The sequence below is a fragment of the Anolis carolinensis genome, chromosome 3, assembly GCF_035594765.1.
Source record: "Anolis carolinensis isolate JA03-04 chromosome 3, rAnoCar3.1.pri, whole genome shotgun sequence".
Lineage (NCBI taxonomy): Eukaryota > Metazoa > Chordata > Lepidosauria > Squamata > Dactyloidae > Anolis > Anolis carolinensis.
The window spans coordinates 101,147,979-101,166,425 of NC_085843.1; the positions used below are offsets into that span (position 1 = coordinate 101,147,979).

The 18,447-nt window shown below is 40.2% G+C and overlaps 1 protein-coding gene and 1 long non-coding RNA gene across 3 annotated transcripts in view; one reads left to right on the top strand and one right to left on the bottom strand.

The window, feature by feature from the left end:
* Window positions 1–6,346, bottom strand: part of prps2 (phosphoribosyl pyrophosphate synthetase 2) — a 43,228-nt gene extending 36,882 nt beyond the window's left edge. The window contains exon 1 of one of the 2 annotated variants that reach the window (XM_008107220.3): window positions 6,138–6,346. In XM_008107220.3, the coding sequence (XP_008105427.1) occupies window positions 6,138–6,259 (122 nt within the window). In that variant the 5' untranslated portion in view covers window positions 6,260–6,346. The remainder of the gene's footprint in view (window positions 1–6,137) is intronic. The other variant, XM_003218897.4, reaches the window with a different exon arrangement.
* A 468-nt stretch (window positions 6,347–6,814) lies between these two features.
* Window positions 6,815–12,591, top strand: LOC103278332 (uncharacterized). The gene is made up of 2 exons (XR_505961.3): window positions 6,815–7,768; window positions 11,658–12,591. It is a non-coding gene; the product is annotated as an uncharacterized LOC103278332 (long non-coding RNA).
* The last annotated feature ends 5,856 nt before the right edge of the window (window positions 12,592–18,447 follow it).

Below are 18,447 nucleotides of genomic sequence, written 5' to 3' on the forward strand. Positions count from 1 at the left end.
CAAGTAATAAAAACAAGGTTCCAGATTCTATGCAAAAAACATATGGCACGGAGGGTTCGGAAACAGATTTGTTGCATAATGCATGAGCCTACTTTATAACATAATTTATTTATATTTACAGAGCAAATGTTTCTAAAAAATGTGGCACATAAAAAATCATGTTAAGATTTTTCACTGAAATGATGCAAGCTCTACTCAACACCTCTGCCCTTTTAAAACTGCTTCTGCGTGTCACAGCAGTGGATTTGTTATGGGCTGTATTAGCATACTTTCATATAAAAGGTCTGCATGCCGTTTGGGGAAAGACTAACTTAAAAGGGCTGGCCAGGCTATTGACTCTGGATCTCGCCCCCTAAGCTGGTCCAAGAGAACAAGGGTTTGTTGACCCTCAGCGTAAGGCTTATCAATGTACACAGGCAGTCACCACCAGGCTTGTGTGGAAGAGCTTTGGATTTTCCTGGGAGATTACCAGAATTTTAATATTGAGCCATATAGTTAATTGTTCATTTGTATTACTGCATTACATTGAACCCACATTGCAAAATCTATGAACAGTGCTTCAATGATAGTTGAACAAACACAGCCAGGAAAGCTGCTGTAATGTTAAATGAGATTGTAAAGTTCCTAACTTGCTTACTACAGGAAAGAGGCTAATTTATATTCTCTGTTTGGTGGTTATATTCTGTTTTCTACACCCATTGAATAAAAGGGACAATTGATACACACTTTCTCACATAAAAACACATTTCTAGTCCAAAAAACCAGTGAGAATGTAAAGCCCTTAGATTAGATAGCATTGATTATTTGTAGTTCGTAGTTATTGGTTATTTTGATATTTAGGATGGAGGAGTATCATTCTAGAAAAAGTATTTTTAATCTTTTGTTGTTGATGATTTTTATATGTTTGCATGTAGGTTTTGTTTTAATCTAGCTAAATAAAAAAAATCATAAAAAAGGAAAGAAGCCAATTTTCTTTGAACTACACAAATATTGATTATTCCATCCATAATTTATGACTGAAATCTAATATTGTTAAGGGTAAATATGAATTTCTATCGCTGTCTCTCTCTTACACCGCAATAAACACAGACATGGCTTTTTAAAGGCAATATGAAAACATCTATTACTATATGCACCACTACATCTTTGCATTTGGGAATAAAGAAAGCATGTTTGCAACCTGTGAAACAACCTAAGATAAAACTGCAGCCATCACAATAATCTACCAGCATTGTTTCAATGTTATTCATCAGTCAAGTATTTCCTCTGGACTGATCAAACAAATAATGTTAAACCAGCAAAACTACTAAAGTGTTTGGATATGGAACTGTATCAAGTACAGTAGAGTCTCACTTATCCAACATAAACGGGCCGGCAGAACATTGGATAAGTGAATATGTTGGATAATAAGGAGGGATTAAGGAAAAGCCTATTAAACATCAAATTAGGTTATGATTTTACAAATTAAGCACTAAAACATCATGTTATACAACAAATTTGACAGAAAAAGTAGTTCAATACACAGTAATGCTATGTAGTAATTACTGTATTTACGAATTTAGCACCCCAGGGAGATTAGGTTGGCTCCTTCTCTATCTTCCTTCAGGAAACAACTGAAGACTTGAATGTTTGGGCAGGCCTTTGGAGATACAGTCATTAATTAATCAGCCCCAGAGGATTTTTAATAATCTATCCTGTATTTATTACTGTCTTACCATTTATGTGTTTTAAATGCAATTTTTATCCTGTATTGTTATTTTAATTGATATATTGTATTACTGTTTTATCTTTTTTATATTGTGATTTGTATTATGTTGCCTATATTTTGTCCTTATGTTGTTTGAGCTGCTGCCCCATGTAAGCCGCCCCGAGTCCCCGCAGGGAGCTGGTGGCGGGGTATAAATAAAGTTTTATTATTATTATTATTAAAATATCACGATGTATTGAAAACATTGACTACAAAAATGCGTTGGATAAGTGAGACTCTACTGTACTCACTAAGTTACTATTTCTCAGACTAATCTATACCACGGTATTGTGAGGGCCAAAAGAATCACTCTGATCTCTTTCAAAGAAGGGTTGGATACTAACAGAAATTATGCCATTCCCTAAAGCAACTATTTTAACCATTGCAGCAAGACTTAATTAGTATAGAATTATATTAGATGAACAGACCAATGAACTAAGAGCATATAAAATATAGATCTACAACAAAAGCAAAAACTCAGAGCAAAGGAGGATCCAATATAAAATGTTGATTGGAGTCAGACTGAAGTAACTTGAGTCAAATATTTCTCAAGGGGATGGAAATACCTGAGTAAATTGGGAGTGCTAAAATGTTTTGGTGGCAGAGAAAAACTGGCAAGTAGTGATTGAAAGAGGCATTGCAAAGGTATGGGATAACATTTTTGGGTATGGAAACTATATCAAGTATTAACTAAATTACTATTTTTCAGCCTGATCTGCCCTACAGACTCTAAAGTACAGTGTTCCCTCACTACTTTGCAGTTCACTTTTCGCGGATTTGCTGTTTCGCGGTTTTTCAATAAACTCTAAAAGACTATTATAAATCATAAAAAATTACAATTTACAGCCTAAGGAAGGGAGGAAGGAGAAGCTGAGGGGAGAGAAAAGAAGCCCAAGCGACTATGGGAGGAGAAGGAGGCGATTTAATAAAGACTTAAAATAGTGTATAACTACTAAAATAATGTATAAAAATTAAAATAAATATAGTATCCCTACTTCGTGGATTTTCACTTATTGCGGGTGGTCCTGGAACCTAACCCCAGTGATAAGTGAGGGAACACTGTACTCTTCTGCCAGAGGCAAAATGAATACCCTTGAGATCAAGGGATGATATAATCCCCCTCTATTTTGCTTTGGTAAGACTTTGCCTGGAGTTATACTGTGTCCAGTTCTGGGCACCACAATTCAAGGAGGATATTGACAAGTGTTCAGAGAATAGCAGCCAAAATTATCAAAGGGTTGGAATGCAAGTCCTTTGAGGAACAAATGAGGGAGCTGGTTATGTTTAGCTTGGAGAAAAGAAGGCTGAGAGGGGACATGAGAGCCAGGTTTAAATACTCGAAACAGTGTTTCTCAAACTGTGCCCTTCCATCTGGAGGAACACAATTTAAGAAACTCTGATTTGAAAGGATGCCACACTGAAGAGTGGGCAGACTTGTTTTCTGCTGCTCTGATGGCCACAGAGCAATGGATTCAAATTGCAGGGGGGAAATCAATCTAAACATTATGAAGAAGTTCCTGACGTCAATAATTACTGTTTGGCATTGGAATAGGGTGCCTCAGAGTGTGCTAGTCTCCTTCTTTCGAGGTTTTTAAGCAAAGGATGCATGGCCATCTGTCGAGGGTGCTTTGGGGGTTGGACTGGATGGCCCTTGGGGTCTCTCTCCAGCTGTGATTCAATGACAAACAGGATTGAGTTTTTGAGAGGAAGAACTAGCTGTCTGAATAGAACAGAAAAACTGTCCATATACATTTAAACTAATTTTAAAACCAGACCATTCTAGTATGCTTTATATCAGTTACTGCAACTCTGTCCTAACCTGTTCTTGGTGGGGTTTTGCAGCCACTGTCCTAACAATTGGAGTCACTTTCACTGGTGAGTTTTATGTTTCAGGAAACATAGTAATAAGCTCCTCTTGATTACACATGTGAAGCCGAAGTGATTAGTACACAGAGTACATATTCTAAGCTCCCGGGAAGGTCACATGCTAGAAAATTAAAGGAAGCAGATACAAATAATGGTGCTATTGCCCTCCAAGTCAATCTAGGATAGCTGAAAGCTGAAAGGCTAAGCACACAGATTTGAAATCAACAGGCCTTACAAGTATGCCTAAATCCAGAAATGCAAGTGCCTCCAATATCTAGTTTACCAATGCAAAAAATTCCAGAACTAATCATTTTTCAAGTTCATTTTCCTGATGTTCTCTCAGCATCAAAAGCAAGGGGAAAACTGGAAGATATGAACCTATGTAGAAATCATTCATGGATTTAACTTTGTTCACATGAGCAGCAACCATTCAGATGTTACTGAATGACAACACCCATCAATCCTAGCCAGAAGAGTCAAGTGACAGGCAAAGCATCTATGCTGATATGAGGAATGTATCTGGTTTCCTGTTGTTTGGACTTCAACTCCCAGAATCCCTCACCAAGTGGAAAATGGGAGCGGAAAACCAAAACTTATTAATGGTACTTAACTTCAGCTCTAAAGATACAATCTATGGACTGCAGCCAGCTTTTAGGGATTCCTAAGTGTGACTTCTGAAGTCATAAGACACTTGCAGTTTAATGAGGGGTTGCTTCTCGCCTCCCCCAAATTGTCCATGGTCACCAAAACTGTCTGAAAATCCAATAATTTGTTTCCTACCACCTAAACTCCCAGAAGAAGAAAAAACCCAAAATGGCAGCCCAAAGTGATGTTTTCAATAACATGTCGTTTTCAATAACATTTTTCTTCCTATGTACAGAACTGGAAATGTTCCTGCTTGTATGATCTGGCACAACTCAAGTACAGAAGGCTGTCCTTTGTGATTTTACAAATGTATAGGAAGGTCTTTTTCCTTAGGTCTTGGAGATGAATGATAAAAAACGGAGTAGTCAAACAAGAGTTCTTAAGATAGACCATGAAGTATAGTAACATCAAGCCAAAGGCAATGCCTGATTCCTTTCCCCTTCTGTGTCCTATAATCCCACCCCAGCATCAATTCAGGTATGCCAAAATGTACCAGTGCAGCCTGCCAGATGGACAGGGACGTCCCCAGATCCTGTGAAAATGCTCGCTCCTGTCTTAACAAAACTCACACAATGATCATAAGTCTAGCAGAGATCCATGTGACATTTTCTACAACTGCAAAATGTTATTCTTTTCAAGTGTTGGGGAGATGGCATGATATAGCTTTGAAAGGATTCACGGACAAAGATATTTGGAGGCTCTGCAAAGAATGATCAAAAATGGACACAAAGGTGTTGTTAACTCATCACGAATTATGCAGTCAGGTTCCCACATCTGAGGAAACTTCAGCATTTCAGGACACCCAAGGTGCAAAACATGGTCCTTTCTTTGAGTAAACCACCTTCACGATCATGCTATGCCCTCTATATTCTGCTGTGCCTCCAAATCAAGCCTGACTTATGGTGACCCTGTCTCAAGGTTTTCTTGACATTAATTATTTTGAGGAAGTTTGTCACTTTCTTTTCTTAAGGCTGAGAGGTGTCCAAGATCATGCAGTGGATTTCTAGGGCTATGTAAAAATCTGAACCCAGGTCTTCTGGTGATTGGATCAATTATTAGAGCTTTTGGCTAATTGACACAAGTATGGTTTTAGAGATCTAGTAGGTAAAGGTAAAGGTTTCCCCCTGACATTAAGTCCACTTGTGTCCGATTCTCGGGGTTGGTGCTCATCTCCATTTCCAAGCCGAAGATCCGGCGTTGTCTGTAGACACCTCCAAGGTCATGTGGCCATTACCTTCCTGCCGGAGTGGTACTTATTGATCTACTCACATTTGCATGTTTTCGAACTGCTAGGTTGGCAGAAGCTGGGGCTAACAGCAGGAGTTCACCTTGCTCCTCGGATTCGAACCACTGACCTTTTGGTCAGCAAGTTCAGCAGCTCAGCAGTTTAACCCGATGCGCCATCGGGGGCTCCTAGAGATCTAGTACAACTCCCTTACTCATGGGTTACCAATGCTCCAAAAATATTCCTCTCCCCAGAAGTATCTGTGAGCCATGCTAGGTCCTTCAGTCCTATTCTATGGTAGGTTTCCAGTCCAAGTAAAGTCAAAATAAAAAGTTTGCTGTTATCATATGGTACATGGTTTATGCAATGAGATATCTTAGAGATGTGACCCAAATCTAAACATATGTGTATAAACATAGCCTGAAAGTAAACAAAACCTGAAGGTAATTTAATATGCAATATTTTGAATAATTTTGTGCCTGATACAAAGTTTGTGTCCATTGAGACATCAGAAAGCTTAAGCGGCTGAGGGGGAAAAGGAAGGGGCCCGAGGCTGTTAGGAATGGTGGGCGTTGCAGTCCCAAACACCAGGAGGGCCCACGTTTGGCCATGCCTGGCACAGAACCACCTGCTTCCCTTTTCCTGCTTCCTCACCTGGTCTCCTGGTTGCTGAACTTCTTGGTCACCACTTTGCCCAGATCCAGCCCCAGCCGGTCTGCCACGCGCTGGGACAGGTCCTGGTGCGAGCTGCCGCTGAAAAGCACAATATTGGGCATGGCGAAGGCGAAGGCGAGGGAAGCGGAGCCTGGCCGGAGCTGGGGAGAAGAGGAAGAGGAGGAAGGGCCAAGAGAGAGGCACAGAGAGCGCGCGCAGGAAAGTCAATGCCCGAGGCCACGCCCCCTCCGCCCAGGCCACGCCCCCTCCCACATCGAAAAGGACCTCTTCCTTCAGGATCCAGAGGTTCCACTAGGGCGGAGTCAGGGCGAAGCCGTGACGTCACCAAAGGGGACGGGGTTTGGGACGGTCTCATAGAGGGGACCATAGAGGCGAGAATAGGAAAAAAACAAAAGAGAAGAGTGATGCAACCTTTCTTTTGTTCAATACCTTCAAGTTCACTTTACGGCCTTTTAGCAAAATAATCATCACAGAAAAAATAGCAAGAGAGAGAAGTATGAATACGTCACCTGTCTGAGCCTAAAAGAAAGAAGTCATTGCTGTGAATTTTCCGGGCTGTATGGTCATGTTCCAGAAGCATTCTCTCCTGACGTTTCGCCCACATCAATGGCAGGCATCCTCAAAGGTTGTGAGGTCTGTTGGAGACTAGGCAAGTGAGGTTTATATATCTGTGGAATGTCCAGGGTGGGGGAAAGAACTCTTGTCTGCCTGAGGCAAGTGTGAATGTTGCAACTGGCCACTTTGATAAGCATTGAATAGCCTGGCAGCTTCAAAGCCTGGTTGCTTCCTGCCTGGGGGCATTCTTTCTTGGGAAGTGTTAGCTGGCCCTGATTGTTTCCTGTTTCCTGTCTGGAATTCCCCTGTTTTCAGAGAATTGTTCTTTAATAACTGTCCTGATTTTAGAGGGTTTTTTTTTAATACTGGTAGCCAGATTTTGTTCATTGTCATGGTTTCCTCCTTTCTGCTGAAATTGTCCACAAGGTGGGAAAGTAAAAGTTGAGAATGTATCTTATACTCAGTGCTTTGAAATGTTATGTTTTTTTTACTACAACTTCCAGACTCCTCCAGCTAGCCTTAGAGATTATGGGAACTATAGTCAAAACATATATATTTCCCAAACTCTGGCTTGGGAAGTCCCTACCCTGTATCTCCAAAAATTTGACAGAGTCATATATTAATTTTTACTCCAAAAGATATGCTAGGGCTAGTGTATACCAAGGGATGTGTGTCATGACTCCTGCCTCCCATGACGTGTGCTGGCTAGACACCCAGTTGCGTGATTCCCAGAGACCACAAATGAGTAGGACAGGCTGCTTACCTGTAACTATTTCTTTGCATGGCCATCTGTGAATTCACACAACACATCCTCCCTGTGTAAGGGTAATGCCACCTCAGGTCGTAATACAGGCTGCAGCTCTGGCCTAGGAGCAGAGGGGTTTTGGCAGTAGTAACTGGGTCTGACAGAGCCTTGGGAGGTGGGCGGGGTTACCCTCAGATCTATCCACTATCTGCTTAGTGATTCTAGAAGGTTCCAAACAGTGCTCTGTGCAGGCACAGAATACCCAGTTGTGTGAATTCACAGATGACCATTCGAAGAAATACAGTTACAGGTAAGCAACCTGTACTTATGTAGTGTGGTTTTTCTTTCCACATCACAAAACCCTTGTGCCTTTATTGTCTGCCACAGCAGGATGGAACAGGAGAAGATTATGGGAACGCTCTAGGATAGGGTTACACAACCACCGTGTCCAGGCATTGCAGGCCAAACCTACAGGCCTTTCCTGTAAAAGTTGAGAATGTATCCTAGGCCCCTTCTATACTGCCATAGCATTTCTTCAGCTGCAATGAAAATATATTTCTTTTTGTTTCATAGGTTTTTACTGAGAAATCAGCATGCTTGACTAAGGGAAATAAACTAAGTATTGCATTTCAATATTGATCCCCCCCCCCCCCTAAGGAATACGATCTGCCACAGCTAGCATTAGCTACTGGCCCTCCACTCGGTTTGGAGAGATTTGTGCCAGGTCCACCCTCCCCTCTCTCATCTAGAACACAACCTGCAAGAGAGAATGTGAACTCCCTCCAAGGTTGAACCTGCATCACCTCCAAGAAGAAGCTGGATCTGGTGCCTCTCTGACTGGATCAACACTACACTAGATCCCAGGATTTGATCCCAGATTATCTGGCAGTGGAGACTCATATAGTGGGATTCAAAGCAGATCATCTGGGATCAGATCCTAAGATATAGGGCAGTGCAGATCCAACCTCAGATGTTCAGGCCACATGAGGCTGAGCCGGCAAAGCATGGAGAATAGACCAAAGCAGGAGGAGGGAAGGGCAACAGAGCAAAGGTTGTGTGTCATGTGGGTTTTATTAATTTGTTTTCATGTTTTGTTTATGATAATTCATTTTAAATATCTACATTTAATTTATTATGTATTTCTATTTTCACTGTGTATTGTATGGCATCAAATGGCTGCCATTTATGTTGTTAGCCGCCTCGAGTCCCCAAAGAAAAATGGGATGGGGTATAAATAAAGTTGCCTTGACTTGACTGTCCTCCGGGGGAAACAAAACCCGGCCACAAAGGCAGCAGCCGACAAAGCTTTTATCCCAGATCGAAAAGTAAGCCATTTAACCAAGATTGATATTTTAGAAGACGTGTGTGTGTGTGTGCCTGTACCTGATCTTCTGCCTTTGAGGAGGTTGTGCCATGAGCCTGAGAACAGGAAAGCTGGAGAGCCCTCTCACAAAGAGTCGGCCATGAATGGCACTCCCTGTAATGACTGGCAATCCAAATGGCGTAATACTCTAGAGAGAAGGGCACACAGGGGCCCTGCAGGGTGTCCATGGCTAGGGCTGCCACACCAGTCAAGGAAGCCATCAGGGTATTCAAGTGTTTAAAAAAGTGGGGAGGGGAGGAGGTGACTCAAATCCCTCCCAGGATTGTCTGCGCCTTCCTGAGGTTGAGAAAGTGAGGCCCTTGCCACACAGCTGAATAAAATTCCACATTATCTGCTTTGAACTGGGATATATGGCACAGATATTGTGGTTTATTCTGACTTGATATTCTAGGTTATATGCCTGTGTGGAAGGGCCCTGGGACTCAAGTTCAAGAGACAGTGACTGGCCCAAGGCCACAGTTTGAAAATACTTTATTTCAAAGGGAGTATGACTCGCTCAAAGTAGCAATTCAAGAATTTTAGAAGTGTGACTTGCTCAAAGCAAATCAAGGATTTCACAAGCAGGCACACTGTGCCGTCCTATGCCAATCTACTTGGATAGAAGTCCTGATTCAATTCAACGGGCCTCATTCCCAGCCTTAAGGGAGAGAGAGCAATTTCGGGTGGATGGACTTCATCAAGGGTAATTGCATTCACCATCAGCCGAAGTTGACTTCACAGCAAATAATCGCCACAAATCATGCCAGTTCCTACATACTCCTCTGGCATCCAGTTCCTTCAGGTCCTAGTCATACTAGCGGTTCCTAATGTTTACTACTGCTCATAAGACTCCCAACATGTTAATATTAACTTCTGATGTATACAAACAATTTTAAGTCAAAGCTTCCACACTGCTTTGCAATCCCTTGATTCTTCCCTGTCAATATAGTAATTTAAAATAACCTTTTTTATTGGGTAATTATAAACATTGAAAGATTGAAAAATAACTTTTTTATTGTTGTAGTTGCTTTGTTTAGGTGCAAACTTTCATCTTCCATATACAAACACACATATATTGATATATATGCACACACCTACATACACACTGTTGTAATAGTCTCATTTGTGCATTTAAGCCTTAAATATAACTTCAGTATGTATGCAGTACTTGTAACTTATATGGTTCTTATAGTAGTAATATGGAAATCAATGTCTAATTGTATTTAATACTTTACAGAATTTGTTGTTCCATCACCAACGTCATCTTGCCTTTCACATTTCTTTTTCCTTGTTTTGTTTTTAAAATTTATGTTCTGGGCAGGTTCTCGGGAAGAGGGTTTCTCCCTTCCTCAGCCAGTAATTCTGTATATAGTTCTATCTTCACATTGTAAGGAAGAGAATTTGGTGGTAATGACATTTGGCATTTATAGATGATCATTGCAAATTTTAGATCTTTTTTGTACAGTGAAAAAAAATCTGATTGTTCCCATTGTCACGTTTCCTACTCTGAGTAAAAAAAAAAAATTCTTTTTGTTTCTTAGATTTTTACCTGCTGATAAATCAGCATGCTTGACAAAGGGAAATAAACTAGGGGCCTTTCCACACAGCTGAATAAATTCCCATATTATCTGCTTTAGAACTGGGATATATGGCAGTGTGGACTCAGATAACCCAGTTCAAAGCTGATATTGTGGGATTTTCTGCCTTGATATTCTGAGATATAGGGCTGTGTGGAAGGGCCCTAAGTATTGCATTTCAGCATTGGGGGTGATGTATTAATTTCCTCACAGTCCACATATCCACAGCCGTATAATATCCACAAGACATATCTGGAATCGTCTTGCCTCCAAGATAAAAAGATGCCAGTGACTTGTATTTGTCTTCAATCTTTCCGGACACTATGTATGCTGAACACCCCCAATGTTATTCAAAAGCTTTTGGTAAATCACACCTCCTTGTGGTGTCTTGGGATAGTGCCAAAAGCACCTTTACAACTGACACAACTACAATATCTACTGTTATGTTCAGTAGAAAGTTGAAGGATGGCACACATGTTAAAAAAGAAAACTGCAGGTATGTTATGTGATTACAACTTTTAATGTCAATTGAACTAGTAGCCACATGGGACTGCTGAGCTGCTTTCTATTTTTGAAAAAAAATAATACATTGGTCCACTGTTAGAGTTGATGTCCAAATATCTGGGTGACCAGGAGCCCCCACCCCTGCAAAGGTCCCAATGTCCAGGGGGGAATCTGCCTTTGATCTTTTGATCTTAAGTTTTTCTGTTATTGACAACGTTCTAAATGGTTTCAGAACTCGAAAGAGCGGTTTCCATGGTGCCCTGTTCAAAGATCACCGCTGCTGATCTGTTGTTCATTTCCATATTAGACAGATCGCAAGCCAGGTTCAGCTCTTGTGTCTCAAAGAGCCCAAACCATATTCCGGTCTTCTGCTTTTTCCCAAAACAGATAGGAGGAGGTTCCCATGTGAAAGAGCCGGAGAAGCCATTCTTTGTTGATATCTATCATCTGGTTGAATCCCATCCTGCACATGTCCGGTCCCTATTCCCTGGCCTGCCTTATGACTGACCAGAAGCACTTCTGTGTTGTCTGGATCACACCTCAGTTCCATGTGTTACAGCACGCTACCCATTTCTGTGGGTCAAGTAGGGCATGAGGTCATTTGTCACAGAAAAGTGGGGGGGGGGGTTTCGAACCAGGAGAAGGGTTTACCTGTGTATCACAATTTTCCCAAAACAGATGGGAGGTTCCCATGTGAGAGAATGTGCATGTGCATAATTCCATGAATACAGGTTGCCTTGTTTCATTATCTGCAGATTTCTCAGCATGGAGAAGTGGTTTAGACTGAGATTAGGCTTGGCTGAAGGTAACTTTCCAGCTGCACCCAAGCTCATCCAACTGGCTTATATCTATTTGTGTGGCTTCTTCCTTGCGATGATTGGTTGAGTCCTGTGCCTGAGAGCAGAGGAATGGAGAGTGGCATCCCATGCCTGGCACCAGCGCTGACAAGATCTGGGTTGGGATCTGAGGAGACTGTTTCCTGGAACCTCTTCCTGATCCCACAAAGCAATGCCTGGAGTTCCTGGATGAACACTGGTTCCTCCCAAAGGAGATTTTCTTTGCACAAGACTTAATGTCTTTAGCTTGTATTGTAGTATCTTTAGCTCTAGCTTTCATGTCCTTTGCCTTATGGAACCTTTTTCACAAAGTAAGTCTGAAGAATTATTTGCTTATTTTTTCTGGGTTGGGGGAGTTCTCAGTTTACCGTCTGGTGTCACTATTCTTATCCTACTTTTGTGGAATATGTATTCTGTATTAGTCCATGAAAGTATTCATTTCCCCAGTGATTTTCGTTTGCCTACACTTCCATATGAGCAGAATATTGGTTTTGCCATCTATGTGGGGATTTCTGCTTCAGGATTCCAGTTAACAAGTTCATTATTTATTCTCAGTGATAAATTTTGGATTAGGCCCAATATAGGCCATTCTATCATAGTCACTCCGAAGCAATCCACCAGTAACAGTGACACTGAAACCTGTCCCCATTGTTGATCGTCTATATCTCTTGAGGAACTATCTGAATAACAACTTTTTAATATTTAAAGGGGTGTAAATATTTTAAATAGCTGCTTTTATTATGTGTTGATTCCAAAAATTACTTTAAACTGTTTCTGTTTTCACTTTGTGTTCAAAATATGTTTAAATGTAGAATAGTTTTTAACTCAATAAATTAAAAATTGTGGCCAAGTGCTTATGTTTGAGACTAAATTTTGCAAGGGAGTCATATTTAGTGCTTTTCATGCTTTCTACATCACGAAACCCTTGCTCTTTTATTGTCTGCCACAGCAGGATGAAACTGGAGAAGATTATGGGAACACTAGGATAGGGGTACACAAGCAATTGCCAGACAACTCAGGCCAAATCTATGGGGGTTTTTTCCCCTATAAAAGCCGAGAAAGTACAAGTTGAGAATGTATTTTAGGGCCCTTCTACACTGCTATATAAAATCCAGATTATCTGATTTGAACTGGATTATATAACAGTGTGGACTCATATAATCCATTTTAAAGCAAATAATGCAGATTCTCTGCTTTGATAATCTGGATTGTATACGGCAGGGGACCTTAGACAGCTCTTGAGAACTTTACCTTTTTTACTACAACTTCCAGACTCCTCCACCCAGCCATGACCATTTCTGCCTTAGGAATTTCCCAAGTTCTGGCTTGGGAAGGCCCTACCCTGTTTCTCCAAAAATAATACAGAGTCTTATATTAATTTTTGCTCCAAAATATATGTTAGGGCTAATGTATAGCTGCCTGAACACTATTTAAATTGACTTTTGTGAACTGTAACTATATTTCAAGCATCCTCAAAAATCCCAAAAAACCATGCTAGGGCTTATTTTTGGGCTAGGACTTAATTTCAGATAAACGGTAATAGATGTCTAAAGAACACAAAGACTTTCAAAGCATATTTTGTGTGTGGAGGAGGGAGTGGTTGGTGGTATATAGAATACAATGATGCTTACTTTACAACACATAAAGAAATCCTGAGAGGAACAGAGAGCCCTTCCAGACAGGCCCAAATGACGCCTCAGGTAAAGATACGGTTGTATTAAAGAGATGGTTTCATGAGGGAGAAAAATATCAGCCATTGGTGAGGAGAAATCAGCTATGGGACATTAACAACTAGGGTGGTCTTTGAAAACTCATCACTCACAGGGAATGACTGCATCATCGTCATCGTCATAACCACAAGAGTAACATTTCCCTTTCTTGCCTAAGGATACACAAATGCTTTCCTTAAATAAAAAATGACACCTTCAGAGGACTTTCTGTTGCTCCCTAGCCACCCAGTTTTGGTGGATTAAGGTTTTGGCATTTCCAAAAACAAGGACCCATTTATGCATATATCTTTGAAGTTCAGAATGAGAGCTTTGGTAGATCAGGCTGGGCACACTCTTGCCCGTGTGTCAGCTGGCATGGCTGAGACTGGCGTTTCAGAGGCTTCTACATAAATGCACTGGAACTAGGGTGGACAGGACATCTGCCTCCCCCTGCAACATATTTTTTAAAAGAACATTTATGTATAATAGTTTCTAATAGACATGCTGGATGTGCAGGCACCACCACCAAAGAGCATGGGGTCCTGGGGAGTTTATTTCAGTTGCACCATTGATTATGCAGCTTTGTTCTGAGAATAAAAGCGGAGATAACTTGAAAGGAAATCAACTGCGTTGCTTTCTGCCACTACCAAAAAAAACCAAAAAACCCAGCTCTGAATTTTTTTAATGGTTTCTAATAGATAAACAACACAATCAGAGCAGACAAATAAAGAAATAAATAAAAATTGTAGAAAAAAAGATGTCTGTTCCTAATTAGCCAGCCTTAAAAATAAATGTCATAATTGCTATGGTTTCACTATAGCAAAGTCACAACCCAAATTGTAGCATGTCAGTAAAAGCTACCCAAATATGTTAGAATGCATGTTAGAGACTAAGAGAATGTGACTTGCTTAAGGTCACTCACTGGGTTTCCCTGGCCAACTGGCAATTTGAACTGCAGACTCATAGTCTCATGCTAAAACCATTACAACTCATTGGCTCTAATAGCAACATTTCACAGAGATGATCAAATAAACCATAGACAAGATCAGTGCATTGGTCCCATTCTGGAGGGGGTGTCAAATTTTGGGTTTTGGGAGCATATAGCACTTTATTGGGTCCAAGTATTCTACAATATAATAACTGCATTTCATTTATTTTTATCCCACTGTATGCCTTTTAGTGCAGATTTTTCAATGGAACACACTGATTCTGATTCTGCTCAGACTAACATTCCTTTGGAGGCAGAGGATTTTTATATCCCACAACAGCAGCTAGAGAATACCCTCAAACTCCCACAATGCATTCCGGTTTATCCTTGTACATGAAGGTTTTCTTTTTAAAGCGGCAACAACAAATGTAAGAACAAAAGCTGTTGATCAGATAGTGACAAGCGCAGCTGGTGGTGTTGTTAGTAGTAGCCAGCTGTAATAAATCTCTACTGACCGAGAGGTCATGAGTTCAAAACAGCTTGGATCGGATTGAGCACCCAACCAAATAGCCTAGCTCCTTGTTTACCTAAGCAACCCGCAAAACAGTTGCATCTGTCTAATAGGAAATTTAGGTACCGCTTTATTTGAGGAAGCTAATTTAACTAATTTACGACACCCTAAAAACATCCAGCAGCATGCAGACGAATGAGGAAGTACTGCATCAATGACTCGGTGTCACAGTGGATGATGAAGCAGCAGCTCCTTCTGTGGCCGGAATTAAGCATACCCTCATGAAACCGGAAGCTGGAAAATGTTAAATTGCCGCTTTGTCTCTGTCTGTATGTCGTATGTCTAATGACATTGAATGTTTGCCATGTATATGTACATTGTGATCCGCACTGAATCCTCTTCGGGGTGAGAAGGGTGGAATATAAATACTCTAAATTAATTAATTAATTAATTAAAAGTGAAGTATGAGTTGGAGTCATTACATTCCATATAAACGTATTTGGCAAACGTCATGTAGCCCCCCCTCCTTTTATCCTGTCTTCTGCATTTTAGGGCCTGCCTAGAAGTGCCCCAGAATTTAATCAGTCGTGTTTTTCAAATTTGCAATTGAATCTAATGCACCATCATATCTAATGTGCAGCCTAATTTCCGTGATGTTATTTGCTAAAAAATGATGCACATTACTTTTGAGTAAATGTGGTTTGCTACAACTGCTTCCTTGAAGAAAGCAAGCCTTAATCACACTCCACGGGTCAGTTTTTGATATCTATATTCCTTCATGCTGTATCAGACCACAAAAGTCATCCAGCCCAACTCCCTCCCATGCAGGAATAAACAATTAAAGCACTCTTTAAGCCCCTCATCTTAAAGAGAAGGAGACTCCACCACACTCCCAGGCAGTATAGGGAGTGCAACAGTTCTCAACCATTCACATACCTTTTATTGCTGTGGACCACCAAGACTTAACTCAAAATATAAAACCCTAAAGTGCATCAACTATACATTTAAAGGAATCATAAAATTTGGAAGAAGGAGGGAAATAAGTAAATGCACACATTTCCATTATAATACTTTAATTGAAATGATTCCATTCATTGTCGTCATCACTATCATAATCATACCTGAACACCAAACCATTACTTGTTAATGTTAATGACTTAATCAATGAGAAGGCTAGTCGTGCATTTTATTTAGAAGCATAGTTGGACATAACAGGATTCCAGCCTACATTGTTACTTTCCACTGATACCCATGACTTCTCTTATAACTAATAGGGTTCTTATTATACCACAGTGATGTGCATTTTCCTGCCTATACTCCACCTTATTGACAGTTAATGGTGGGGAAAACTAGTGCTGGGCCATGCCAGGAAGACTAAAGTAATAGGAGTCTTCTTAAAGCATTCACATTGAACACATTGAAATTTTCTCCCGATCCAACACAATAGGTAAAGCCGTGAAGGACATATATAACTTCATTAAATGTAGGCTTTTGAAGATGGGTAGGAATTTTGATTAGTTAGGGTCTTTGACTAAGTTGAAATCCAACACGAGTTAGTAGCCCACAAGTTGCCCACAGTTGTTCATGCATAATAGAAGGTGCCAGCAATCAGTGCTTCTCAAATATTAAACAAGTCTTGAATCTGGCAAAAATGAGTTGGATTACTGATAAAGTTCAGCCTTCTCTGGCCACCCTGATTTGTAGCTTACCTGACATCACAGTGGTCCTTGGTGTTTAATGCCTTTATCAGTTGCTTGAGTATATCCATTTTTGTTTTGAGATTTCAAACATGTCCAGATTTTCTTTTATTTATGCATGTTCTGTTGCATGATCATTGATGCTTAAGGGTTTTCTCTCATTCCTGTTCAAAAGATGAGACACATCATAGGGCATATCTACACTGACCATTTAATGCAGCTTGAAGCTGACTTCAAACTGTGGCGGCTACAGAATGGACACTGCCAAAGTGTGCTGCAGTGTGAATTATGGCCAGTAAAGTGCATTAAACACAGTTGGGGGAAAAGCTGAGTTAAGTCGCTTAATGCGCACCAGCAAGCCCCAAATCTAAAGCATATCACATGGTGAATTCAGCTCTGCAGAATTCAAAGCACTTTATAAATATCTTCTGCAAATCTCCCTGGGAAATGGGGAAAAAAATACATAGCAGTTTGAGGCCACCTTAATGTAATCATTTTCCTGGCCTCAAACTTGTTGCAAGCATGTCAACCTAATCATCTGCTCGGTTAAATCAGTTTCTCCCAAACCAGTTCCAAACTGACCTAAACGATCATTGTAGATGTGCACACAGAAACATCAAGTGCTTTTTGAAAAATCAGTGTGGATGGATCTTAGTTTCTCAAATATATCTGAATCATATTATTTTATCAAAAAACCCTTTAATTTCTTAATCATTGTTTGAGGGCATTAATTTATCTATCTATCTATATATATCTATATATATAAAAGAGTGATGGCATCACGGCAATTCACAAAACAACAAAAGTACAGGCCCCCCAACCTCAAAATTTGACAACACAACCCATCATCCACGCCTCAAGGTTGATACAACAAAAAGAAAAGAAAAAGAAAGTCCTAATTAGAGGGAGAGCAATAATTTTTTTTATCCAATTGCTGCCAGTTTAGAGGGCTAATCTCTGCCCACTTGGTTGCCTAGCAACCAGCCAAGGGACAGCCAGGTTTCAGTTAGGGGACAGGCAGATTTAGGCCTCACTTAGGCTTCTTCCACAGATTATCTAATTTGCACTGGATTATATGGCAGTGTAGACTCAAGGCCCTTCAACACAGCAATATAACCCATTTATAATCTTATATTATCTGCTTTGCACTGGATTATCTTGACTCCACACCACCATATAATCCACTTCAGTGTGCATTTTATACAGCTGTGAAGAAGGGGCCTCAGATAATCCAGTTCTGAGCAGATAATATAAGATTAGAAATATACAGTAGAGTCTCACTTATCCAACGCAAACAGGCCAGCAGGATAAGTGAATATGTTGGATAATAAGAAGGGATTCAGGAAAAGCCAATTAAACATCAAATTAGGTAATCGTTATACAAATTAAGCACCAAAACATCATATTATACAACAAATTTGACAGAAAAAGTAGTTCCATGCGCAGTAATGCTATGTAGTATTTACAGTAGAGTCTCACTTATCCAACACTCGCTTATCCAACGTTCTGGATTATCCAACACATTTTTGTAGTCAATGCTTTCAATATATCGTGATATTTTGGTGCTAAATTCATAAATACAGTAATTTCTACATAGAATTACTGTGTATTGAACTACTTTTTCTTCCAAATTTGTTGTCTAACATGATGTTTTGGTCCTTAATTTGTGAAATCATAACTTAATTTGATGTTTAATAGGCTTATCCGTAATCCCTCCTTATTATCCAACATATTCGCTTATCCAACATTCTGCCGGCCCGTTTATGTTGGATAAGTGAGACTCTACTGTACTGTATTTACAAATTTACCACTAAAATATCACAATGAATTTAAAACACTGACTACAAAAACATTGATTATGAAA